The sequence below is a fragment of the Rhinichthys klamathensis genome, unplaced genomic scaffold (assembly GCF_029890125.1).
Source record: "Rhinichthys klamathensis goyatoka isolate OS25496 unplaced genomic scaffold, OSU_Roscu_1.1 h1tg000272l_1, whole genome shotgun sequence".
Classification (NCBI taxonomy): domain Eukaryota; kingdom Metazoa; phylum Chordata; class Actinopteri; order Cypriniformes; family Leuciscidae; genus Rhinichthys; species Rhinichthys klamathensis.
In genome coordinates, this window is record NW_026606792.1 from 431,383 (window position 1) to 458,312 (window position 26,930).

The following is a 26,930-nucleotide window of genomic DNA, read 5'->3' on the forward strand; positions in this document are numbered from 1 at the left end:
ATACTTTTTTCTTGATTTACCCCAATAGAATGGAAGTGAAATGTAACAACATTGTAACATGACCATATGACAGATTAACATTTGATCAATATCTGATCTAATCAAAAAACTATTTTGTCAGTAAAATACAATTTTTTTTTTTTTTTATATATATATAAAATAATGGCATTTTTAATAATAGTTTGACAAAAAAAGCTATAGAGCATAGTTCAGGAAAAAAATAATAAATTAATAATTTCTGAACATTTACTCTCAATCTTTATTCACCCTTTTCTCATGGCTTCTCAATAGACTTCATAAAAGTATAGAATATCATAGTTCTAATAGGGGCTCATTGTAAAGCAGCGTGACAACATGCCCCACCAGCACAACTGGGATTTAAACTGGAGAGTGTCCTCTGCTAGTTAGATCAGCATTAAATAACTATCTCAACTGTTACAAAAGAGATATAAGATTAAAATATCAGATTATGCAAAAGTTTAAAAAATGTTTGCGATAACTGGGAGTTTTTGCGAAATTGACGTGTTTCCATTGGGCGTATGTTCAACTCGCAATTTCAATTTGTGTAATTTGAAGAGTAATGTAAAGTGATTGACCGGACAGCCTCCTAATGCCTGCTTATCCTCAGTATCTCCATCTAGAGCATTAAATATACAATATGTATTTAAAACATCTAATAAACATTTGCATTCATTAGCATCTGGAGTGAATACAAACTGATCTTCATATTCATGTTGGGGTATAAATGTACAAAAAGGAACTAAAGCTTCAATCAAACTATATTACATAACATTACAGTGTACTTACCTAGAAAGTCCTGCTAATATAAGGTAAATACATGAGTTAGGGGTAGGTTCAGGGTTAGTACCTAGTTATTACCCAGTAATTATAATTACTATAATAAGTACATACAGTAGTATAGTAACAGCACTGTAAAAGGAAGCGTTACACATAACTTCAGTGCATTGCAAGGATGTGAATGACAATAAGTCCATACGTGACATAGTAAAGACAGAACTGCTGCATACTGTAGTGGGATAAAACTTTTATGTGAACACATATTGCAGATTATTGCCTTTCATTCACGTAAATTAATGGTGTTTGAGGTCACAGTTTAATTTGTGGATCTTTTATGTCGGATATGACTGACCACCAATATTGAGTAGCCTACATCTTGGATAATATTCCTAAAAGTTTCTCAACTACAGCACACATTATAGACATGCATAAATGAGGATATGTCTAAAGAATAAACCAGTCTTTTGAACTCCATGATTCCGCTTTAAAGGGTTTAAGCAACATAAATTCCCTAACAAAAGAACATAAAAGACAGTTTGTCTTCCCTCTCTGCCTGACTAATGCAAAAACAGGAGAACAATTTGCGAGTGGGTAAAACCCAAATGTTTTACTGATCAAACTCACACAGAGTCTAATGCAACGTCTTTGTAATCACACAACAGGTTCACAGATTAAAAGTTGCTCAACAGCAATTAAACAACACATTGTCTGGAATACCAGAAGAGCGACTCTCTCGAAGCTCTGTTTCTTTGCTGCGTTATATCTGCAACGCTCTCGGCAGATTAGGATCAGCTGCGGATGGTTTGGAGCGCTGCATGACCGGGAGGGGAGAAAACATCACCAGCACACCATACACAATAGCAATTGGCTTTATGCCACAGCTTCACTACTTCCTGAACTTCAGCCAGCCCTTTGTTTCCGGTCTGTCATTATTGGACAAACTGATTAATCCAGGTGTGCCTGGCCTCAGTAACAATAATCAGGCACACCTGGATTAATCAGTTTGTCCAATAATGACAGACAGGAAACAAAGGGCTGGCTGAAGTTCAGGAAGTAGTGCAGCTGTGCATAAAGCCTATTACGTCACGGGACGTAACACCCCCACCATTAAGATTATAAACAACAAAAGTTGTTTATTATAAACGGTCATCAATTCACTTCCACTATTAGAAATTAAGACCATTAACATGTCATTATTAAAAATGTATGACATTAAAAAAACTCACCTGCAACAACATTGTCTGAGCCTCTTTTGTAATGGATGTCAAGGTTCAATTCTTAAATAGCAAGAGACCATTGCATAAACCGCTGACTTGAGTTTGACATGCACTCAAGAACAATTAACAGATTATAGTCTGTGTACACAACTATCGGAGCAGCACTACCACCTAAATACACTTCTGCAGTGCCATCAACATTGCCAATGCCTCCTTCTCAATAACACTATAGATCTGATGACACCTTGATAACTTTTTATAGAAGTACGAAACAGGATGCTCTACACAGAATTGGTCCTCTTGCAGGACCGCACCAACTCCTGTAGCTGAGGCGTTAAATTGCAATTTATATGGGGCATTGAATTGAGGGGCTTAGAGTATAGGATACCTACAGAGTAAGTCTTTCGCTGCATTGAAAGCATGCTCACAACTGGGTTTCCAGATAAATCTTTTTGCAGTGCTTAGCAGTTCAGTTAGTGGCGACACAGCAGAGGAAAAGTTTGGGGCAAAAACCTGGGTAGTATCCACACACTCCAAGGAACCTGCGCAGTTCATGCAGTTTATTAGAGGGAATAGGGTACTCAAGGACAACTGTGATTTTGGCTTAGACAGGTTTCACCATCCCCTGGCCAACTTGTTAACCCAGATAGGTGATCATTCCCTTCGCGAACTCGCACTTGGCAAGGTTCAAGGTCAACGAGGCATCAGCCACACACTGAAAAAACTTCTTGAGGGTGGAGAGATGTTCTAGGTGAATTGATAACCATGTCATCTACACTTCACAGTTCTCCACATCTGCCAACACATTATGCATCAAAAGTCGGAACATGGCTGGAACATTATTCATACCGAAAGGTAAGGCAGTATACTGCAGAACATTGTCTGGGGTGACAAAAGCTGAGATTTCTGATGCACTCAGAGTCAGAGGAACCAGCATGTATCCTTTCAGGAGGTCTAGCTTCATTACAAACTTGGCATTACCAACCCTGTCCAGTGTCCACACAATCTTCCATCCTAGGAACCAGGAAGGAATCAGCCTTAGTTACTTTATTGACTTTGCAAAAGTGAGTGCAGAAGCAATAGGTGGAGTCAGATAAATAGGTGATAAATAGGTGATAACATGTCCTATGTACGCTTCAGCAGAAAATGGTAGGATATTGTTCGGGAACCTTTATCTCTCTACGGCTGTGGGCAACTGATCCAGATATTCAGTATATTCTAACCGGACCATCTAACAATTTGTCTGCTTCATTTACTGACTGCATTTGAGTCTGTGGAGTTAAATGTTAAAAATGCATCTAGCTTTGAGGAGTTAGATATGCAAAAAAAAAACCTCTGTCGGGCAACAGTTCTGGCCCCCCGTGTCACCAAGACGCGAACGCTATCGGCTATCCCCCTAAGCTGATATGAATGCCACAAATGACATCTGTTTTTAAATTTAACGGGGATATTGAAGAGGAAAAGAAAGAAAAAAAGGGGTCTGTTTCATCTACCCACTGTAAATGTTTTCGTAAAACAACTAACCTTATCTCTTTTATCTGTCCATAGAACGTTTGAAAAGTAACTGACACTACTGGAACTTCAAAACGGGACGGGTTCTATGGTCAGATGAAACAAAAAAAATTGCTTTTTTGGCAGCAAACACTTAAGATGGGTTTGGTGCACACAGGGATAAAAAAGTACCCAATGTGTAAAATAAAATACTCTGATGAATCTTTAATACTGTGGGCCTAATTTTCTGCCAGAGGTCCTGGACATCTTGTTCAGATACATGGCATCATGGATTCGATCAAATACCAACAGATAAAAAATCAAAACCCGACAGCCTGTGCTAGTAATCTTATAATGGGCCATGTTTGTATCTTCCAACACGACAATGATCCAAAAACAAACATCAAAATCAAAACAAAAATGGGTCACTGAGCACAAAACCAAGCATCTGCAATGGTCATCCCAGTCCCTGACCTGAACCCTATAGAAAAGGAGTGGGCTGAACTGAAGAGAAGAAGCGCCAACATGGATCTGGGAATCAGCAGGATCTGGAGAGCTTCTGTATGAAGGAATGGTCTCTGATCTCTTGTCAGGTGTTCTCCAAACTCATCAGGCATTATAGGAGAAAACTCAGAGCTGTTATCTTGGAAAAAGGAGGTTGCAAAAAGTATCAAAAGGATTAACAATGCAATTTATTTTTTACAGCCATCTTTGATCATATTTTCCAAGGGGGCAAATAGTTCTGACCAGCACTGTAGGTGTGTATTACTGTGTCATTAGTGCTTTGTAATTATCAATCTAACCAACTGCCATGTATAATATAATTGCGTTTCATTTTTTCTTATACAGAATCTCTTAATCAAGAGGTAGATGATATGTTAGCTGATAGTGAAGACATTCAGTACTCAAATCCGACTTCCTCAAACACTTGGTCAGTTCGCATGGCCCAGAGGTAAAAGAAGTGGGCAGCTTTGAGGCCAGAGATAGTGGAGTCTTTATTAACGGCAGAGTATACAGAGATTAAGCAGTGCCAGCACTGCATACTGAAGGGGTCTATTATCCGCTGTAAAGACTGCATTCCTAAACAGCTGTACTGTGCAGACTGTGATATAATGGTCCATGAAAGAAAACTTCACAATCGAGACAGATGTGAAAGGCTTATTTCAGCCCCTATCCCCAACAACTTTAGATATTTAAGGCCAACCACTTCCAATTTGAAGAAAAATGTATGAAGTTCAGAATCATAAAACCTTGGAATCTATCATGTGAATTTCCATGTAGTCATAATAATAATGAAACAATGTTATTTATGTTTGCCTTGGGAGACCCTACCAGGGGCAGATAGCCTCGGAGAACATAGCTCCTAGGGTCATTCGGGTACTCAAACCCCTCCACCACGGTAAGGTTGCAGTTCAAGGAGGGGCCAAGGCAAACAGGCCCTAGGTGACAGGTCAGACTAAGAGCGGTTCAAAAACCCTTTATGATGGATTTAAAATAAAGTGAAGTGTCGAATCTAGGGTTACCCCCAGATATTTAAATTTATTTACATGTTTTATATATTGGCCACTTACTAAAATTTCCGGATAAGTATTAAGTTTAGACCGGTTTGTGAATAACATAGATACAGTTTTCCCAACATATAATGTGAGGCATGAGTCATATAGCCAGTCACTGACCTTGCTCATAACACTTGATAACTTTTAGGCTACGTCTGTTGCACTTCTCCCATGGGTATATAAAACTGTGTCATCAGCATACATAACAATATTTATGCCCATGCAGACCGAAGGCAGGTCATTAAGTTCAAATCCTCCAACGTTAATCTACTAACTCTCCTGCTTTGTTGGACAAAATTGGCGGAATGATCGGCGGATCATTATTGGTCAGATTGCCTGTAAATAAAACTCCCTTCGAAGGGTCGATTCTGCCCAGGAGCAATTTGATGATGATCCTTGCATTTTCCAGGATGATGGACCACCATGTCAAGGCAAGAGTGATAATTGGGGCACTCGTGGACAGCAAATGGCTGAGTGTCCGGGCTGGGTGTGTGTGTGTTCACTACTCACTACTCCTAATGTGTGTGGACTAACTTGCATGGTTTAAAGGCAGAGAACAAATTCCGAGCATGGGCTACCATACTTGTCCTTCATGTCAAATCACATCACATAATGAAGTGGCTCGGTGTTCATTACATTGACATTTTGGATCTGTGACCAGGCAACTCCCCGGATCTTAATGAACATGAACATCTAGATAAATACTCTGGAAGTTTCAAATCGGTCATGAAGAGTCTTTCTTTTGTCTTACTCGTACAGTTTTACAGGGTAATACAATTGAGAGATCAGATGCTGACTGTGTGTCTGTGCTGGGGTGATATAGTGTCCGTGATGAAGGGATAAAAGGGAATAGGTGAGCTTGAGAACTCTGGTAAGTGTGAGTGACGTATAGCTGGGAGCGTCAGGAGAGTGTAATCTTGACAATAGTGTTCTTGGTCCCACGATGGGATACAGTGTTATAAAGTGGGATAAAATTGAATCACATGAAGAACAAGCTTCTGCATCCCTGTCACAAGATTCGAGCAAACATGGCATTTATCTCATCTCTCTGCTCTCCGGACACATTTTGCAATGGGTAAACACTATCTGGAAGAAGTCCCCGTCACGCAATTAGCAGTGAGGCAGGATCAGTGGTGAGGCACCTGCAGCTCTAACAAACTTCCACGTCACCAGATGAGCCCCAACAGTAGCCATATTCAAGTCCAGATTGAAGACATTACCAATGGATTCTCTCACTAAAAATGAAGCAAATAATGTGGTGTAATGTGCCTATTTCATTTAGTTTTTGTAATTTGATGTATAAACATTCAGTTACATTGTGCCATTTCACAGTAAGACAGAATTTTCAACACTTGAACCGCTTCTCTCCTGTGCAAACACTGGTGTGAGCCTTAAGATATCCCTTTTTTGAAAAACTCTTGCCACACAGTTTACAGATGAAACGTTTCTCTCCAGTGTGAAGTCCCATGTGAGTGTTGAGGCTATTTTTACGACTGAAACTCTTTCCACAATGACATATAAAACTCTTTTCTCCTGAGTGAATCTTCATGTGGCAATTAAGGGTTCCTTTACGTGTGAAACTCTTTCCACACTGATCACATGTGAACGTTTTTTTTATTCCAATAAACGGTTTCTCTCCAGTGTGAATTCTTATGTGGGAATTAAGCGTGCTACTGTGTGCAAAACTCTGTCCACAATGAGAGCAAGTATAAGGCTTTCCTCCAGTGTGAATTCTCATGTGGACTTTAAGTGTGATTTTATATGCAAAACTCTGTTCACAATGACAGCAAGTATAAGGCTTTTCTCCAGTGTGAGTTCTCATGTGGGAATTAAGGGTGTTTTTATGTGCAAAACTTTGTCCACAATGAGAGCAAGTATAAGGCTTTTCTCCAGTGTGAATTCTCATGTGGGAATTAAGGGTGCCTTTATGTGCAAAACTTTGTCCACAATGAGAGCAAGTAAAAGGCTTTTCTCCAGTGTGAAGTCTCATGTGGTCTTTAAGGGTTTGTTTTTGAGCAAAACTCCTTCCACACTGTTGACAGGTAAAAGGACTCTCTCCAGTGTGAACTCTCATGTGGACATTAAGGTTTGTTTTTTGATTGAAACTCTGTCCACATTGTTGACAGGTGAAAGGACTCTCTCCAGTGTGAATTCTCATGTGGACTTTAAGTGTGATTTTATTTGCAAAACTCTGTTCACAATGAGAGCAAGTATAAGGTTTTTCTCCGGTGTGAATTCTTATGTGGGAATCAAGGGTGCTTTTATGTGCAAAACTCTGTCCACAATGAGAGCAAGAATAAGGCTTTTCTCCAGTGTGAATTCTCATGTGGACATTAAGGTTTTGTTTTTGATTGAAACTCTGTCCACACTGTTGGCAGGTGAAAGGACTCTCTCCAGTGTGAATTCTCATGTGGACATTAAGGTTTTGTTTTTGATTGAAACTCTGTCCACACTGTTGGCAGGTGAAAGGCTTTTCTCCAGTGTGAATTCTCATGTGGACATTAAGGTTTAGTTTTTCATTGAAACTCTTTCCACAATGAGAGCAAGTATAAGGCTTTTCTCCAGTGTGAAGTTTCATGATTGATTTCTCTTCAGTCTTGAAATCATGATGTTCATCTTGCATATTATTCAATTCTTGACTCTCCTCTTTCAGTGGCCTCAGGTCTAAAGTGAAAAGAGACAAATACAAGTTAACACCAGTTTAAATGGCAACACACAGCTGACAACCTCACAGCTTAACTAATTGATGACTAACTGGGAAAGTGTTTGCATGCGTTTACGATAATTCACAAACATTGTGGCAGCAAACTCTCCCGGATGGGTACAATGCGACTCAGTAGCCAGTTTTGCACATATACTTAAGCTAGTGGTTAATGACAGTTTTAATGTGTTTGTGCATCGGGTTATGATTACAGCTGGGCAGCTTGTCAGGCACTTCAACCAATAAACCCCTACATGCAAGGCACTGGAGGCAAAACAAGAACAAATGCAATTTCCAAAACTCCAGCTCATTCAATTGTGCAAAACCAGATGAAACTCGACATCTGATGTGTTTGAAAGAATTCTTGTTCAAAGTTCAAAGCCAAGGGAGATATTTGCTTTTAAAGAAATCGATTTCTAAGGACTACAGCAAACGGCCGGTAGGGACTACACGACATTCCTCCAGGGTTGCTGACATCACCAACCCCAATATTTACATAAACCCCTCGAGAATACTGAATAAGGGGGGCGAGGCCATTTTTGCTTTGGAGAAGAGTTGTTGTGGTATAGTAGGCTGTAGTTGTTGCCACAATGCCGTCGAAACACTGTTGTTTTCATCCGGATTGCAGGTCCACTTTGTTCAGCCTAACCTAGGGTCGGGGGAGTTAGGGATCAATGGTTAAAACTTATTTTTAACTCGGTCCCTCATAATTATTCCCCAAATCTCGCTCTCTGTGCTGCACATTTTACGGAGGAAAGCTTCCACAATCTTCACGAGTTCAATGCAGGATTCGCACAACGGATTGTGCTGAAAGATGGAGCAGATCCAACTTTAAGAACAGAAGCTGTTGTTTACGGGCCACAACCTGTAAGTATGACTTATTTTTCGTCGATGTGTTTTCCTGTAATAGTTCGTATTGTTAATTGTACGTTGTAGAAAGGAAGTAAACAAATGACAACGCTGTTTGGCTCTGCAAACCAGTTTGTTAAATGCTCAATCATACTTAACGTTATCCGACAAACACCAAACGTTACAAATTTTTTTTTAATCTCAACAGCGAACTTGAAATTAGTGTAAATTAGAGCTTTTATGTATTGTTTATCTATATGCTTGTTTATCTACAGGCATGCTAAACATGGTTCTATGTTTGATTTGGCTACTGTAGTAAAGCCAATGTTTAGTGTTCGTTTTGGGTTAATAGTTCTGGCGACAGATATTTGGCTACAACCGTTCTAAAAATACAAAAGTAACGGTGCCATACAGTCAGTAACGATCACTATAGATCTGCAGTCGTTACTCAAAAAAATCCCTTTGAGGACTGTAGTATAATTTGTTTGAACGATTTCGACCTTTCTGAAACGTCGTTTAACAGTCGTTCTTGAACAGGTTCTGCTCGATCATCTTCACTAACATTCTATGGGTCCGATTGGTTTTATTGACGCCATTGTTTATAATACACCAAAGCACAAACTACCGGTAAAGTTAAGGGGCGTGACGTTTCCGGAAAACATGCACTAGGCGGTTAGAGAATCACAACACACTGCGAACCAATCTGAGCCCATTGCGTATTTTTGAGGGACTGGCTTCATAGAACCCAGAAACCATCAGACTGTTTTACAAGGAGGGACTGATCAGTGTAGAATAAAGGTAAAATATATGAAAAATAATGCAATTTTTAAAAAAACGAAGCATGAACACGTTACAGTGCACCCCACAAACACAATCAAGCCTTCGAAAAAACGTGTTTTACCACCCCTTTAACTAAAACGTCAGGGAACACCTCAAAGTGTGCAAAAGCCAGGAGAGAGGGCTAGCAAAGAGTAGCAGACAATTTTAAATGATGTAATGACTGAGACAAATCATACAATTATTTGTTAAATTTAACAAGTAATCTTTAAAACTCACTCTGGGATCTATGGTCCCATCCCCCCAACAAGGACAAGAAGGGTCTTGGTTACCATGACTACGATCAGATAAGTTGGTTTTATTGCTGTTAAAAATGTGGTCACGTGGAAAAAGCAAAGGCCATAGGAAAGACCCACAGCCCTTAAAACAGACTTTCCTGCATTCATTTATTGACGAAGTTATCTGTAAATGAACATGCACCTCAGGACACTGTGTGAATGATTTACTGTCTTATGTAGTGTCTCTTGATACTATTGTCTTTGATACTATGTATCTTATGATAGAACCAACGGTCAATGTAACCTCACCTGTGTCGTGTCTCCTATCTAATCAATCCTCATTTAATTACTCACACTTTAGTGTACATCCCCTTCTCACAGAATGCAGTGTGTGTTTGATACATCTATCCAAGTATAAATGGACACAAACAGCAAGGCCTATGTCTAACCACACCTGAGACAGAGCCATAAATCCTCCCAACAGAGGAATTTCCCGCTTGGAAATTCCCCCCTTCTTATTGGTCGAGACAACCCTGAGAGGTGGGACCTTTCTCAGACTTTAAATGGCCTCTACACAAGCTCCTCCCTCTCTTAGCCTTCACGGTACGTTCGCATAGCTGTCCTGCATGGCCACACTAGGCCCCAGGGCAGCAGGCCTTGACCCACAACCAACCATGTGCTCATTCAGGAGAGAGGGGATTCTCTCAACCAGAACAGAATCAAAGGACAACATCAGGAGTGTGTCACAATAGCAGAAGAAGTCCAACGCAACTCCTGATTTTGACTACAGGCTCTTAGTATTACTGTACAGTAAGAAAGACATTTCCCTACCCCAAAAAAGAACATTCAAACTTTTGGTTCACAAAATCCCCTTAATTGGGGCCTTGATGGGGATGTGTGTGCAGTCTATGGCACCAATCACATTAGGGAAGCCTGAGTCATACTTATTGGCATGGTCATGATTGCATCTTCATTAAAAATTATAATGTAGCCTACCTGCGTTGGCAAAAAAAATTCTGCTTTTTACAACCTTGAGTCTTATGTGGATTGGAAATACCACAAAACCCATAAAAACTGCTTGAACGCTAGGTAAACTTTGCGAATGTTCTCCACATTCTCCACATCTCCAATAGTGTAAAGGAAAGTGCCACTCACAAAAAATCTCAGAGAAATGCACACGGTTTGTGCTGTTATTAAAGCCTGATTCCAACGAGTCCAACATTTAATCTGTGAAAAAAGATATCTATCTATAATTACAGGAACGTCTATCGGTGTGTCTTTTATTCGCATATCTTTTGAACCATTAGTCTGATAGATTTCAAACGTGACAGGTGTCTTGCTACGGGCACGATTAATTACAGTGCCAAGTTTGACGTTGTTTGGATCAGAAATGCAAAAGATATCATTAAATATCTCGGTAAAAGCAGCACACATTGGCTTTTGACGCTCTAGCGCAGGGGTGGGGAACGTCCGGCCCGCAAAAAAGTTTGATGCGGCTGTGTCCGGGTCACAGTCAGAATGAACGCAACAGACACGTAGTGGTTGTCATCGCTGATATGCATCATGGCGACTGTCAAAAAAAGAAAGGTAGATTCAGAATGTCGTGCTTTTCAAGAAAAATGGACAAATGATTTTTTTTTTTTGAAGTGAAAGGCAAGCCAGTCTGCCTAGTTTGTGGGGATGCACTTGCAATGATGAAAAAGGTAAATCTCGAACGTCATTACAGCTCAAAACATTCTAAACTCGATGAGTTGCAAGGACATATGCGTTTGAATAAAGTTCACACTCTTCTGCGGAGTTTGGTTGCCCAACAAGCAGTTTTCACAAGACCGCATTCTGACAGAGACAATGTTACTCATGCAAGTTTTGTGGTGAGTGAGTTAATTGCTAAGAAACTGAAACCTCATTCAGAAGGAGAGTTTGTGAAAGAGTGCCTTGTTGCTGCTGCGGAGCTGCTAGCACCAGACAAAGTAAAACTGTTCCAGAGAACCTGAAAACTGCTTCAGGCATTTGGTGCGAGATTTCAGGACATGAAAAGTAAACAAAAGGAACTGAAGATATTTGCTACGCCATTTAATGTGGAACCATCTGATGTACCTGACAACCTACAACTTGAAATTATTGAGCTTCAAAGCAATGACGAGCTCAAAGCTAAGTACAACAACCTCCCTCTGCTCGAGTTCTATAAACTGTATGTACATTCTGATGGTTTTCCCATTCTGAGGAAACATGCACTGAAATTTGCATCTCTGTTTGGGACGACTTACTGCTGTGAGCAGTTCTTTTCAAAACTGACTCTTGCAAAGACTCGATTCCGCTCAAGACTGACTGACTCAAGCTTGGAAAACCAGCTGCGAGTAGCATCATCATCACTACCATGTGACATCAGACGCCTTGCCAAAGAGAAGCAGTTCCAACCATCGCACTAGAGAGGTTAGTGATATGTGTTCAATATTTTATTATAATGATATGGCAAAAATATCAATCACAATTTTTTTCGTGGCCGACAGCAAGTGGAATGAGTGGCCGACACCAAGTGGTCAGCAGCAAGTGGAATGAGTGGCCGACAGCAAGTGGAATGAGTGGCCGACTAAAAGAGGAATGAGTCTGTGCTGATTTAGTGGAAAGAGTTGAGCCCAAGCTGTGGAAAGTGTTATTGTGTGACTGTTTTTGTGCTGTAACGAGGCTATGGTGAATGCCCTGCCTGCGCACCTTTTGTTTTGTTTATAGTTTTGAGTTTCCAATAAAACGTACGAGTCCCAGTCACGCCGACCCTGTCTTCTTCCTTCCAAACACTGAACCTCATTACAATGGCACTTAAAGAATATTAAAAAATTGTAAATGGCCCTTGATAGGAAAAAGGTTCCACACCCCTGCTCTAGCGGCTGGCCACTCCCCTCTCACACTGCACACAGAGAGCACAGCACAGGACCAGACACAGATACCCCTTTTCCACCAACAAGAACCGGGTGCTGGTTCAGAGCCAGAGCCAGAGCTGGTTCGGAGTTGGTTCGACTGACAAGCTTACTAAGAACCGGTTTGCCTTTCCACCGGCTAGAGAGCCACAACATGAGCCAGATCTTACGTCACTGCATACGTCTCATGTTGCCCAGCAACGCTAGTGCGGTAGCGCCAAACACGCCAGGCTTGTTCGAGATGCATGGGCTTCTCGCAGATCGATCGCCGCATGACATCAAAGCACTGCGAAAGCGATCCAAAAGCACAAGGAGTCATATGATCTCCAAACACTCCCGCAGCTCCGATCGGTCCGCGCCGCTCCGATGCATCTCGAACAAGCCATCAACAATAACGGACGTTGCGTTACTCTGGATGCTCATGGGTTTGCAAAAATACATCGGAATCCAACGCGTTCGTGCAGCTCGCCGTAACTTACATAGACGGATATTATAATCAAGCTGCTATTAGCTCGACTAGCTGCTATTTAAAAATGGCGGTCACAAGTTTCTATTCGTCTTGTTGGTCACGGTAACCCCGCCCCCAGCCGCTGACGCAAGGTGTTCTTACTTGGCTCTGTTCTAGACCAGCAATGATTTGGTGCTACTTAAGAACCACTTTTCCTGGTTCGGAGCTGGTGCTTTGCGTGTGGAAAAACAAAGAACCGAATTGAAACTAGGCTCTGGTTCCAAACCAGCACCAGCTCTGCCTTGGTGGAAAAGGGGTAAGAGAGGTGTCACTGTGTAGCCTGGTTCCTGAATCATCACGGTAATTCATTTGTGGATGTTAACTGAATCTGTAAGTCAGCTACACTGTTTACTTCTGAATATTATGTTTTATTCCGGTGCGCTTAACGTTATCGCTACTGTGCACAGGCATAATTTCCTATGTGGACATGTCTCCCCCACTTTTTACCGTTCTTGTCCCCCTCCAACCCCCCCCCCCCCCCCCCCCCCCCTTCAAATTAGTTTATGATTTTTTAAACGCACGCCATCATCACCACAGAGAAGCAGGACACAGAGAGCCTGCCTGTGTCAATAGACACAGCCACGTCCAGGAACGTCGCTTGCACACACTAAAAATACACAGTGAAAGTTATAAATGAGTAGCTATACCGCTGTCTGTGAATGTCCTGATGCACACACTCACGACGCACAGAAAGACTCGTGCCAGTATCGAGCACATAGACAGCGCGCTACAATTTTTTGCTGGTCAGTTCTCTTTCGCGCTTGAACGAACAATAACACACATTTATGCCAAAATGTCAATTTTGTCGATATGGCTGCTGGTGAATCATTTCTGAATCAAAAATGCCTCAGGTAACGACTGTTACCTATGTTCCCTGAGAACTGTCAGTGACAGTATTCTCTACGGCCATTGCCCAAGCTATAAGCCTCAAAGAGGCCTCCAATGAAGGCTAACCACGGCCGCTCAAAGGCTTGGAACCAACAGGTTCCATGGAAGTGGTTCCTTTAAGGGAATATGGCCAGGGGGTCCGAGAGGAGTCCCGTCCAGTCACTTTCTGAGGAGGACAAAGTCAACCCCACATGCCACCAGAGAGGCTGACCTGGTCTAATTTACTGACCTATCTTGCCAACAACTTGTCAGTTTCCTAAACAGAGTCTCTCACATTATCTGCCTCACTAGTGGATGCACATTATAGGGAGAATTGCAATAGTGGCAGTAGTCACTCGCAGACCGGATCATCAAGAAGGGCATCCTGAAGAGCAGAACTCAGTATAGCGCTTTTTAAACCACTGCAAATGAGGGCAGTAACTCTACTAAATTCTAGATCTACACAGTCCTTTAAAGCATTGTGGAGGCTGGGAACTCTAAAAAGGGGACCCTAATAAGGGGAGCGCCTCCAGCTGTAGGGCTGATCTAACAGGGAGGCCTTGTGAGAGTGCATTGATCTTCCAACCAGTTTTAGGGAGCGACGCATTCATCTGGAACACTATGCTTAACCTGATTTATCTTCACCAGGCTCTGGGCTAGAATCAGGAGCCTGCAACGTGATAAGTAATGCTAAAAATTCGATTCTTCGAGCAAAGAATTCACAACATCCTTTTAAAGTCGTGTTCACATTATGATGTTATGAAGCCTATATGACAGATTTGTGCTGCACATGTTGCACTTTACTTTTCTTTTCAAAGTGATTCCAATCATATTTCAAGCAATTTAAAACCATCATATCGTACGCACATCTGAAGTAAGGCTGCACTATATTAGAAAAAAGTTACATTGCGATATTTTGTTTTTCTGCTATATATTGCGATATAAAAACAATTGCACCAGATCATTTGAATAGCTCTATTTGAAAATAATTAATAATTTTATATTAATTGGGGTGATTTTGTAGGGAATTGAATCTGCATAGAAAATAATTAACAATTTATAAGCATAGATAAATACAATAAAAGAAAGATACAATTGAAATAATCAGTGCTTTATGTTTTTCAGTTAAAGGTGAACTATGCATGTTTTTTCGATCAGCTTCGGAGTCATTGGAATGGTTATATTACTCTTTTCGGGTTGAATGGTGGTCGTTTCGCACCCCCCTATCGCATGTGAGCGGAAAAATCACACTTGCAACTTTGAGCTGCCGGCCGCAGCATCAGGAGGTATCGTGTGATATCAGGTCTCGCGATGTAAGGAATTGCTTTACGGCAAAAAAAATCGAATAAAAATTCTGATAAAATGAGCATCAAACAGAAATAACCCGGCGCCGCATACATGTGGTGTTCGAGGCGCACATACAATATAGACTGCCGACAGTTAAACAGGGCGGCAGCTCTTAAAGGGGCCACACCTTATTTCCACTCGTTACAGCTTCCATCCTACTGAACAGGTACCAGTGTACAGGGGGAGGGGATCCGGCCGTGAGTGCAGAGCCATCTCTGCGTGAGTGCTATTCACGACAGTACAAGTACTCCACAGCGACTCTAGGGGTCGCTGTATGACAAAAACGGAATTCCTACTTAGTGCTGCTTTAAATCTAAGAGTGTTCAGGTACAGAAATTGAATGTAAAATAACAGTCTTCACAGAACAAATGAAAAATAATTAATTACCATAATTAAAACAATTTATCTTTTAAAAACACGTGCAAATGATAAACTTTTACGCTATGTTGGTTAAACTTTCCAATTAATGATATATTGTTTAACCCTAATCTGAAGTGTGTCAGCTGAACGAAAAAATTAATTATTTATCGGCTTTAATATATCGGCCAAATTTTCAATTTGCATAAATACATCTGGCTAAATAAATCTGCATAAGCCCACGCTCGCTCTGTCTCGAATGCGCACACACACTGTCACCATGTAATGCACTTGCTGATCTTGGATAGTTTAAAAACAAATGGCGGAACACAAAAATCCCGCTCAAATTAATCACCGGAATCGGGAAACTCAAAAGCTGGGCTGAGCATGTGGGTCATTTCTTGGGGTTAATTTTTATACAAGTGAAACTGCACTGCAAAAAATTACAGCACCGGACCGTTTTCTAAAATTACAGTTTCTTACCGTAAATTAGCATGTGATCTGTGTGGGAGGGGAGTAACTGCGAAGCACTTTTGAGTGACGTGTGGAAGTGGAAGTTATCTGCAGTTTTCACCTTAAAGTGTAAATTGCAGGTACAATTTTTCACGAAGATAATGCAATGTGCTTACTAAACATAAGGATAAGAACCGCCCACCATTGTTTTTTTAAGGTTTTTTATACCAAAATGCTGAATATATTATGAAAAGTTGGTGCGTTTTACAGTGGTTTTAAGCACGCCCCCTCCCTTCCACTAGGGAGGAATAAAAGGGACGTCATAAAAGGGACTCCAAGCTTCTACTGTCTATGCTCCAGGCCTGGAGTTACGTTATCTTGGAGACCTAGCTAGCAAAAATGGTTAACTATTGTGTTTGTGCGGGATGTACGAATACATCAAAAACGGGGGAGAGGCTCCACAAGTTCTCCAAGGACAAACGGCTGATTCATGCCTGTAAGTGTTAGCATAACTTACCCGAGGTAGAGCTTAGATCGGGCCCAACAAAATCAAGCAAGACCCTACCCGAGCCCGCTGTGTCCGAGCCCGGTCCGGCCCTGCCCGACACATTAACTGTAATTATGAGCCCGAGCCTGGTTTAAACCCGACTATTTTTTAATACGTGGGTCGTTATAACTGACGTTCTCAACTACTTTCTATATTACTTTCTCCCGCCCGCTACATTGTTTTGTCCCGCTCCCGCCCGCAAAAAGACTTTTTTTCTGTACCTCCAAATACTTTCAAGTTAGCCTACGTGTCGCCGCCATACACATCAGCATACATGCTCCTGATCAATTATTTGTTATAAAGCATTAACACACAAACCATTGTTATAACATAAAAGCAAGCAGCTCCTGCGTGCATGGTCTGGCATGACTGCGCGCAAAGTGCGCTCCCATAATAATTCCTAAAAAGCAGTTCATCGCGATCTCACACATCTCTGTTATTATCAATGAAGCTTACATAATATATACACTATGTTTGTTATAATTGGAGGATTTGCCAGCATACAGAATTCAGCACTGAACAAAAAGTCAGTTTTGAGTGGTGAGGGAAGTCCATAGTAAATGCTTCTGATTGGCCATTATTGCGTTCAAGAAATCAACACGTATGTCTGTCTGTGATTGGCTCCATCGCTCAACGCTGCAGACATGTTAGAAATAGAAACTCTGCCTGTAAATCGTTTCTATTTTGTTTCAGTTGTTCTTATTGCTTTTCTGCAACAGATGAATAAAAATGTATTCGTTTTTATGTTTTATTCATAGATATTTCTAGTTTGCGGGAGTCCCGCGAATCGCTTTATTCTCCCTCCACCGGCACACACAGAGTAAGTGCATTACCGCCCGCGCTCCCTCTTATGACGTCATCACCCAGTTACGGTAAAAAACATGCTACCTTTGAAGAAACCCCAATAAATATGTTATTTTAACGCATTTTAAGACAGAAATTTTTACATATATACACATTGAGCACTTTAATTTACACATTAATTGGTTGTGGTGGTTAACCTGCAATTTACACTTTAAAGGGTTAGTTCCCCCAAAAATGTAAATTCTGTCAGTAATTACTCACCCTCATGTTGTTCAACCCCGTAAGACCTTCGTTCATCTTCGGAACACAAATTAAGATATTTGTGATTAAATCTGAGAGCTGGATCACTCCTCCATAGGCTTCTAAGGGACTGAAACTTGCCGGCCTCGAAAAGTTATTAAAGACATCATTAAAATAGTCCAAGTGACTACAGTGGCTCAATCTTAAGTTAATCAAGCGACGAGAATACTTTTTGTGCGGCAAAAAAAAAAAAAACGCTTCTGTGTTGTACGTCACACGTAGGCTCACTATTGGCCGACGCTGGTCATGTGTGTGATGAGTGTGACATACAACACAGAAGCGCTGCGCTGTTACTAGGGCTGACTTCTAATAGTCGAGGATTCGACGATTCGATTCGGAGAGGTCTGATTCGACTGTGAACCTCATAGTCAAATAGTAGGGAAGTGTTATGTAACCAATAGGGGTGTGACGGTTATTATATAACAGTGAGACCGACGGTTATAGTTGAACACCGTCATTAGAACTCTATAACCGCCAAAACCGTGCTATTCAAATATTTTTTACAAACATTTTTTTATCATAGAGAATGTTTAAATACTAATTTCATCTTACGAGGGAAACGGAGGCGGAGTTAGTGGTGCGTCGGAGGCTGAGTGCTGGAGATGATTCGGGAGAGGTCTGTGCACCTTTACCGATCAGAGCGCGCGCTGACACGGAGTAAAGCCTTGTTTATACTCGACGCGTCTGCACGAGCGCGAAGGTGCGCATGGAAAAAACGACGCGTTAGATGCGGAAGACCGGCAAGACCCTATTTCGCTTGGCTGTGTGCATGTGCACAGCTTTTTTTGTAACAGCGCGCGCGACGCCGCATCCGAGGATGAACGACTTCAAGCCGAATCTCCTCGAGCATGTAGGCTACGTCTCACCGCACCGGCTCACAGTTTGCGCGTCTAAATTGCAAAGTTCATTGCAAAGTTTTTTTGTTAAGGTTTTGTTTACTGTCTGTGATTTATTTAAAACAAAGCACGTTCATTGCAACGTTTTTTTTTTGTTAAGGATTCATTTAATGGAAAGCACATTCACTTCTAGTTGTCTTGCTGTTCATTTTAAATAAACGTAGAGCGAGTTGTCCTATAACAGACGAACAGTTATTCAACCGAACGTCTAGCTGCTATCTAAAAAAAGAAAAAAAAAAGAAAAAAGGTTCGACTATCAGTCGACTACGGCAAAATCTAACGAATCAGATTCGACTATGAAAATCCTTAGTCGAAAACAGCCCTAGCTGTTACACTACGTGAACTCACTCGAGGCCCACAGAGAAGGAAATGAATACTACCAGAATTTGAAGGTTGCATATTGCATAGTGGAGTAGTACGGAGCCGGGGAAGTCACCTGTGAAAAATAAATAAATAAATCCCTGGCAACGGTTTTGCAATCCGTCCGCTCAGTTTATAAACCGTACTCACGAATTCTTAAACTGTTCACTCGGCTTAACAAATCGTGCTCACGGATTAATAAAGCGGACCCACGAGTTCCTAATCCGCGCTCTCAGATTTGTAAAGCGTGCCTTCAGTTTTTTGCAATCTGTACCCACAAATGCATAAACCGAGCCCACGCTTTCGCAATCCGTTCCCACGGGTTTGTAAACTGTACTCACGGGTGTGTGTCCTCTCCCCCAGTCTGTGCCAACCAGACCACCCGTTTAGGTGCGGGATGCATTTCATTATGTTTAAACTTATTTTTTTAAATGGATAATTTCTTGAATTTTCTAAAAAACGACATTTAGGCTATACTTGTGTATCTTTAAAGTCCATTTTTTTAGAAGGAAACAGCTCAGTATAATAGAATAAGCAAAAAAAGACTTCACATATAAAAAAGAAATATTGGCCTAACACAAACACAAGGTTAGGTTATATAAAAATAAATCATTCATAAATTATTTTATGATTAACATATTACTGTCTTCAGTGAACTCATTTATAGTTATAAACGCAAATGATAATAATATTATTATTATTAGCCTACATTTAGGTTTTACATATTTAGGAGGCGATTTTATCCAAAAAAGGAACAAAGCAATTCGTCAAATGTCAGTCATAATACAGGTTAGACAATAATAATACAGGACTAAGATTATCACAAATAAACACAAGATTTTGAGCATATCGTATGTGGGAGTGTGAGCGCGCACTGCATGGCACGGAGGCGCGGGCGCGAACACTTGCATTTTACTATCAACAGTGGAAACAACTTAAAATAGGCTACTCTATAATTACTGGTCATACAGAAAAGAATAATACATCATGTGCAACTACTAGGGGTGTAACGGTTCACAAAATTCACGGTTCGGTTCGATACGATGGTGTCACGGTTCGGTACATTTTCGATACAGCAAAAAGAAAGAAATGCCAGAGAAATTTCCTATTTATTAAAAGAAAAAATATTTTTAAATAAGTTTGAGTTTTCCTACATCTTGAAACGTTCAGGTTTATAAATGGGGGTAATCTTTGAAGGATGAACAAATAATGTTTTGGTCATCACATTAAAAATAACATTTAAATATAGGTCTATATATAATATTTATATAATATTTGAGTTTTGAAGTGCTGGAAAAAGATGTGTGAAGTACTTGAAAGCATTTCACTATTCAGGCCAAACTTCCATGGTTACAGTTAGTGTTACTACAGTAAATCCATGGTGAATGTTGCTGATCTGATCTGTGGACTTAAAGTCTATAACTAGTTCATTCACGGCACAATGTTTCTCCTGGTGTCCACGTCAGCGCTGTTTGATCTAAAAGAGATCTACGGTTAATAACGGAGACATTTGAATGCTTCTCACTAGATCTCGCAGCGATGTTATTACTTCAGTGGCGAATTCAAATGTTTTCTTCACTGGATCTCTTAGCGCGGTGTAGTAACAGTGTGTCGCTTGATCAACAGTCCCTCCAGAAAAACGCGATTATGCGATCGCTGAATTCAATGCATAATCAGCCAAAGTCCGCATATTTATGCGGGGCCGCATTTTTTCAAATACTCTGCAATTTCGCAGCATAAATTGCTGATTTCCGCGCAAAATATGCGGGGCTTGCATGATTTCATAATTCCCGCATTTTCGTCGCAAAAAAGTCACATATATCTTAGCAGAAAGTTGAAAAATGTTGCGTTTGCTTCACACGAGAGCAGCCGTTTCCCCCTGTTGCCATGGGAACGTTATGAAGTGACGTGATTACGCGACGTGAACATCATCGAAAAGCTGTAAATCAGGAGCACACTTTATTTTTAAATATTTCATTTATTCATTTTTACAGAAGTTGTAGCATATTCCTCTAGTAAAGCTACAGAACTTGTTTGACTCATCAATGTTTTGTAAGTTTGATGTGTTTATTAAGGTCTTGTAACGCGTTGTGTCGGGAAGAAAAATAGGGATAGCTCACAGCTGGAGTTATTGCAGAGGCCAGACAGACTCACGGAGGCGATTGGCATCTCACAACTCGCACTTTATTCCCAAATCGAACTCGTAACTGTCTGTCACACGTTCTACCGTCCACGTCGTTACTTAATAAACAAAATAAGATAAAAGAAGTAGCATCAAAGAGAAATTACCCGCACACATGGGGTGTTCGAGGCGCATGGCACATACAATATAATACTGCAGACAGTTAGACAGGGAGCGCGCAGCTCTTAAAGGGGCCACACCTTATATCCACTCGATACAGTGTGAAATAAAACAAGATGAGAAATTAAATATTTCCAGAACTTTCTGTGATGTAGTATGTTTGCTTATCATAGGAAGTAATAAGAAAGGACTCTTTACATTAAGGTAGTAGCCTAGGGAGAACAGGGTGTTGGGGGGATCACTTTTTTTCCCTCTTTTTCATCAAACCGCAGTTTTTGCAAGTTCCCGCAATTTTTGCAAGTTCCCGCAATTTCATCGCAAAAAATTGCATAAATATCCCGCATATTCCATCGCATTTTTAAAGAAAACGGGCCACGTAATCAAGGATTTTTGCCCGCAACAATCACAAAAAAACTCTGCGTTTTTCTGGAAGGACTGGTATATGCTTGCTTATCATAGGACGTAATAAGAAAGGACTCTTTAAATTAAGGTAGTAGCCTAGTGAGAACAGGGTGTTGGGGGAATCACTTTTTTTTCTCTTTTTCATCAAACCAGTTTTTGCAAGTTCCCACAATTTTTGCAAGTTCCCGCAATTTCATCGCAAAAAATTGCATAAATATCCTGCATATTCCATCGCATTTTTTAAGAAAACGGGCCGCGTAATCAAGGATTTTTGCCCGCAACAATCACAAAAAACTCTGCGTTTTTCTGGAAGGACTGGATCAAGATCGGCTCGCGCTGCACAGATGTTGCTGGTCCAAACCGATAAATGGTCCGTGAAGCATAATATAATGAGTAGCGCAGTTTCGTTCCGCTTTCATTACGTTTGCCATTTGATCTTGCGCAACGGTGTGGCCGTCGCGCCAGCGCGGATTTTGTCGGCAGGAAAAATGGTCCAAGGAATCGTTCAGTTTGTATGCGTACCGAACCGGAAGCCTCGTACCGAAACGGTTCAATACGATTACATGTACCGTTACACCCCTAGCAACTACTTTTATTTGTCTCAACTCACAACAACAAGAAAATGTTGTGCTTGTGTAAAATAAATTACATGACCCAGGGGCGAAATATACATTTTTTTCCCTGAAAAAAAAGAAAAACGAATGGACGAAAAAGTACACGGATATTTGAAATATTTCAAATAATGTATTTGTTGAAAAGTTTGATAGTCTTGGCTCCGTGTAAATTTGCGTATTCGAAGGCCGGTTGCCTCATTGCGGCTCGACGAAGGCTACCCTGATTCAAAAGCGACGTCAAATGCACCCTCCGACTTTTTGCCCCTTTATTAAAAATTTAAAATATTCACAAATTAATATTGAAAAAAATCGATTTTACTGGTTTTACTAAGGCCAAATTAGAACCTGGAAATTATATTTTTCCCGCAGTGCTGAATGAGAAGAGCCATGTCTCTGGAACCATACAGAGAGATGATTTATTATCGAGGGAACAGTTTAAGAATTCGTGATTAGGTGATTACATCCGTGCCGCGAAGATGTTTTAAAAAGTGGTGGGGAGAATATTGACCCTGGCAAAAAGTGGTGACGTGCGTTAATGTGAACGCCCCCTCTCGATATTTCAGACGCCCCTTCATCAGCGCTCGCCTGCCGCCGGCTCTGTGGACGGCGGTGACCCCTACACCGCTGTTCTGCTCTCCAGAGCAAATACAGAGCGGTAACTCTTGATGAATGCTCAATCAACATCAGCCATCTTGCAAACAGACAACCGCCTAGCACTCGCACCCTCCCACAAGAAGCGGATTTCGCCCCAGACGCGCGTCAATTTTTTGCTTTTTACACGTGTCAATTTTGCTTTGGACGCGCGAATGGATTCAAAATGTTTGAGCGTCCAACTAGATGCGAATTTGACGCTCTTTTCGGAGAGTTCGTCTCCGGCCAAGATGGCCGCCGGCACGCCCCCCTGAGCTCTCAGACAAGATGGCCGCCGCCAGGCCGCCTGTTTCTCAGTCTAAGCCTGTTCCTGAATCTGAACCTGTGCCTGTGTCTTCGGACAAGATGGGCGACTCTACGCCTGTATCTACGTCTGTGTCTTCGGACAAGATGGCCGACTCTACGCCTGTATCTACGTCTGTGTCTTCGGACAAGATGGCCGACTCTACACCTGTGTCTATGTCTGTGTCTTCGGACAAGATGGCTGCCTCTACACCTGCGACTGCGTCTTCAGACAAGATGGTCGACTCCACGCCTGTGTTTTCGGATAAGATGCCTGCCTCTACCCCTGAAGCGTCGGATCCGCCCTGGACCCCTGCTCAGCCTGCTCCACCTCAGTCTCCAGGCCCTCTTCCGCTCCATGGGTCTAGTCCTTCATCCCGCCCCTGGGTCTGCCTCCGCTCAGTATATGGACTTTGCCCTTTTATTGAACATCTTGTCCTTTACTGTGGGCTTTGCAGATGAGGAGGCTCACAAGCCCACAGTATCCCCTCAGCCTGAGCTTCTTAACATCAGTCCTGCCCAGCCTGAGCTTCTTCACGTCACGTCTGCCGCGCCAGTGACTGTTCACGTCACGTCTGCCGCGCCAGTGACTGTTCACGTCACGTCTGCCGCGCCAGAGACTGTTCACGTCACGCTTGCCCAGCCAGAGACTGTTCACGTCACGCCTGTGTCTTCTGACAAGATGGCTGCTGCGTTTGAGTCAGCTCTGGAAGATGCAGCACTAATCGTAGCGGCCAAAGCTATTTTGTGTTTGTGGGCAGCACACACATCGGCTCCAGCCCACAAACTTTGAAATTATTTTGTTTAGGGTTTAAAATAATGTGGATGCCAATACATCAAAATAATAATTGTAACTACTCTCATGATTTGACAAATATAAATATTTTTTCACCAACAAACTTGACTGTTTTAAGTGTTTTATTGTAATAATGGCCACCTATCATTAAATGTTAATATTATCATTAATATTACTGTTTTTGGTTTCAGTCTTAGGTTTAGTGAAAGGCACTTGATGGGGCTGTGGTCAGTGTTGTGCCTGAACGTGTTCATTGAATGATAGTTCATGAACCCGTTCATATTTTGGGCGAATGTGAACTGAACGTACTTTGCCTGATGAACGTTACTGTGAACTCGGTCATTCTGGTGTCAGTGAACGACAGCACTCTCAGTTTAACTTCGTTCAATAGGGTGCCAGATTTCTATAGAGCCTTCCAGGCGAAAACCAGGATAAAATTTTTTATTTCTGTAGATCATTTAAATAGGGCCGAATGAAACTAACCTGTTTGTTCCTCAGTATCTTCATGTTTCACGCTGAACACTTCTTCAATCTTTATGTCTTCACTCTCCTCTTTAATAAACGCCATCTTTATAATAGTGTGATGTGGATCTCATATGTTTCTCCAGGAGTTTTCCTATGTGTTTGAAAAATTGTTGAAGATGAGAATAATTAACAGAGAGAAAAATAAATGCACAGTAAAAATGTGTGTCTCAATCAGCTCTAGTTCAGTGCACTGGTGAGGGAGTCAGTCAGAGAGAGAGATAAAGGGATAAAGATTATTATTTCTTTAATAACTTTCCGGGGCTGTCAAGTTTCAATCCCTGAAGAAGCCTATGGTGAACCAGCTCTCAGATTTAATCAAAAATATCTTAATTCGTGTTCCGAAGATGATCAAAGGTCTTACGAGGTTGGAACAACATGAGGGTGAGTAAATACTGACAGAATTTTCATTTCTGACTTAAATCAACTGATTAGACAAATCACTGAAAACAAGCACTACAATATATAATAAATTACAGACACTTCATATTTAATAATTTGTAGATTTAACAGATTACGTTGTCATAAAAACATTTAAGACTTGTTCATGAAATGTGTCATTGTTAATCATCATATTTGTGTTTTCGTTGTATTTTTACTCTGTTTTGAGCGGCAGGATTTGTTAGCACGCGGTGATTCAAGCGCTTCGAATCAGTGAGTCATTTGGCAAAGCATTAGATTCAATTGAGTTTAGAAAAGCTCCGTTTCTCCATGACCACTTTCCCAAAACCCGAATTCGTGTTTACGAGAAACTGATACAAGATATAGTGCGCGAATTGAGACGCACCTTTTCTGTAACTCACATTCGAAAACGCTTTACACATAAAAAACGCAAAATTGTTACATTAAGCATAACAAAGACTATGTTCAATAATTCATGGTCACATACCGCTTGTAAAAACTATCAAATTGACGTCTATCGATTTAAACTCTTTAAATGCGCAAAACCACAAACCTTTCTTCAGTCTAATCACAACAGCTGCAGGAGCACGGCGCAGCTTTATGATGTCATATCACCAGACCAAAATAAAAGTCTTGTTCAATCTGCTGTCCAATAGTCCATAAAAATATATATAATAGATGTCATGGGAATTCATGGTAAAATATATTAATACATGTTGTCCAATTCTGTGATGAAAAAGATTAAGAATTACTAATTGTTAAAAAGACTGAATGAGTTCTTAAAGCACAGTTCATTTGTGTCAGCATTGAAGTGCACATCTTCCACAAGAATAAGTAGAAGATAAAAAAATCATTATTCTGCATGTCACCTGGTCGTTGTGGTTCCCTGTGTTCGTCTTTTCTGGTGTTTTATAATAAACATCTTCTGATAACAACATTATTATCTTTGTCTGTGACAGATGTCCATCCTGTTAAGCATTTACAATGATTTCATAAAGTCAGCAGTCAATTTCTTTTTTTTGCAATTTCTTTTGCCTTAATAAAGGTTTAACTTGATGGATAAGCCTTGTTTATTGATGATGAAGCTTATTATACTTCGGTTTGTCTCAGTGTTGTAGTCGAGTCACCAACTGTCGAGTCCGAGTCGAGTCCAAGTCGAGTCACCATTACCTGAGTTCAAGTCCGAGTCGAGTCTCGAGTCCGTGTTCGAGTCCGAGTCGAAATTATATAGGCCTACACTGGCGGAACACTCCGACTTTTTGGGACTTTAGCCTATTCACCTTATCCCCCAGAGTTAGATAAGTCCATACATACCTTTTTCATCTCTGTGCGTGCTGTAACTCTATCTGACGCACCCACCGCTAGCCTAGCTTAGCACAAAGACTGGATGTAAATGGTTGCAGCTAGCATACGAATCCAAATAAGTGACAAAATAGCGCAAACATTTTCCTATTTACATGTTGTGATTTGTATAGTCACAGAGTGTACAAAAAACAAAGTCACATGAGACACAGACATATTTTAACCGTATAAATACTGGGAACTATATTCTCTGAAGGCGAAGCACTGCTACTTTGGCGGAGGGATAACCGCAGCACCTGAGACGAACTCTCTGCTCCTCACCACGGCGCGTCTCAGGTGCTGCGGTTATCCCTCCGCCCAAGTAGCAGTGCTTCGCCTTCAGAGAATATAGTTCCCAGTATTTATACGGTTAAAATATGTCTGTGTCTCATGTGACTTTGTTTTTTGTACACTCTGTGACTATACAAATCACAACATGTAAATAGGAAAATGTTTGTGTTATTTTGTCACTTATTTGGATTAGTATGCTAGCTGCAACCATTTACATCCAGTCTTTGTGCTAAGCTAGGCTAGCGGTGGGTGCGTCAAACAGACTTATAGCACGCACGGAGATGAAAAAGGTATGTATAGACTTAT

At 41.1% G+C, this 26,930-nt stretch overlaps 2 protein-coding genes across 3 annotated transcripts in view; both read right to left on the reverse strand.

The window, feature by feature from the left end:
• The window catches only part of LOC130102432 (gastrula zinc finger protein XlCGF8.2DB-like), a 221,028-nt gene that overhangs the window by 149,342 nt on the left and 44,756 nt on the right, over nucleotides 1-26,930 (reverse strand). The window lies entirely within an intron of this gene.
• Nucleotides 5,304-25,588, reverse strand: LOC130102435 (gastrula zinc finger protein XlCGF57.1-like). 2 transcript variants are annotated; one of them, XM_056268465.1, is made up of 3 exons: nucleotides 25,546-25,588; nucleotides 24,552-24,684; nucleotides 5,304-7,726 (listed from the first exon to the last, which is right to left on the reverse strand). In XM_056268465.1, the coding sequence occupies exons 2-3, from the start codon at nucleotides 24,634-24,636 to the stop codon at nucleotides 6,408-6,410; spliced, it is 1,404 nt and encodes a 467-aa protein (XP_056124440.1). In that variant the 5' UTR covers nucleotides 24,637-24,684; nucleotides 25,546-25,588; the 3' UTR covers nucleotides 5,304-6,407. The 2 variants fall into 2 exon arrangements, with proteins under 2 accessions (XP_056124440.1, XP_056124439.1); XM_056268464.1 differs by having other exon boundaries at nucleotides 25,480-25,569.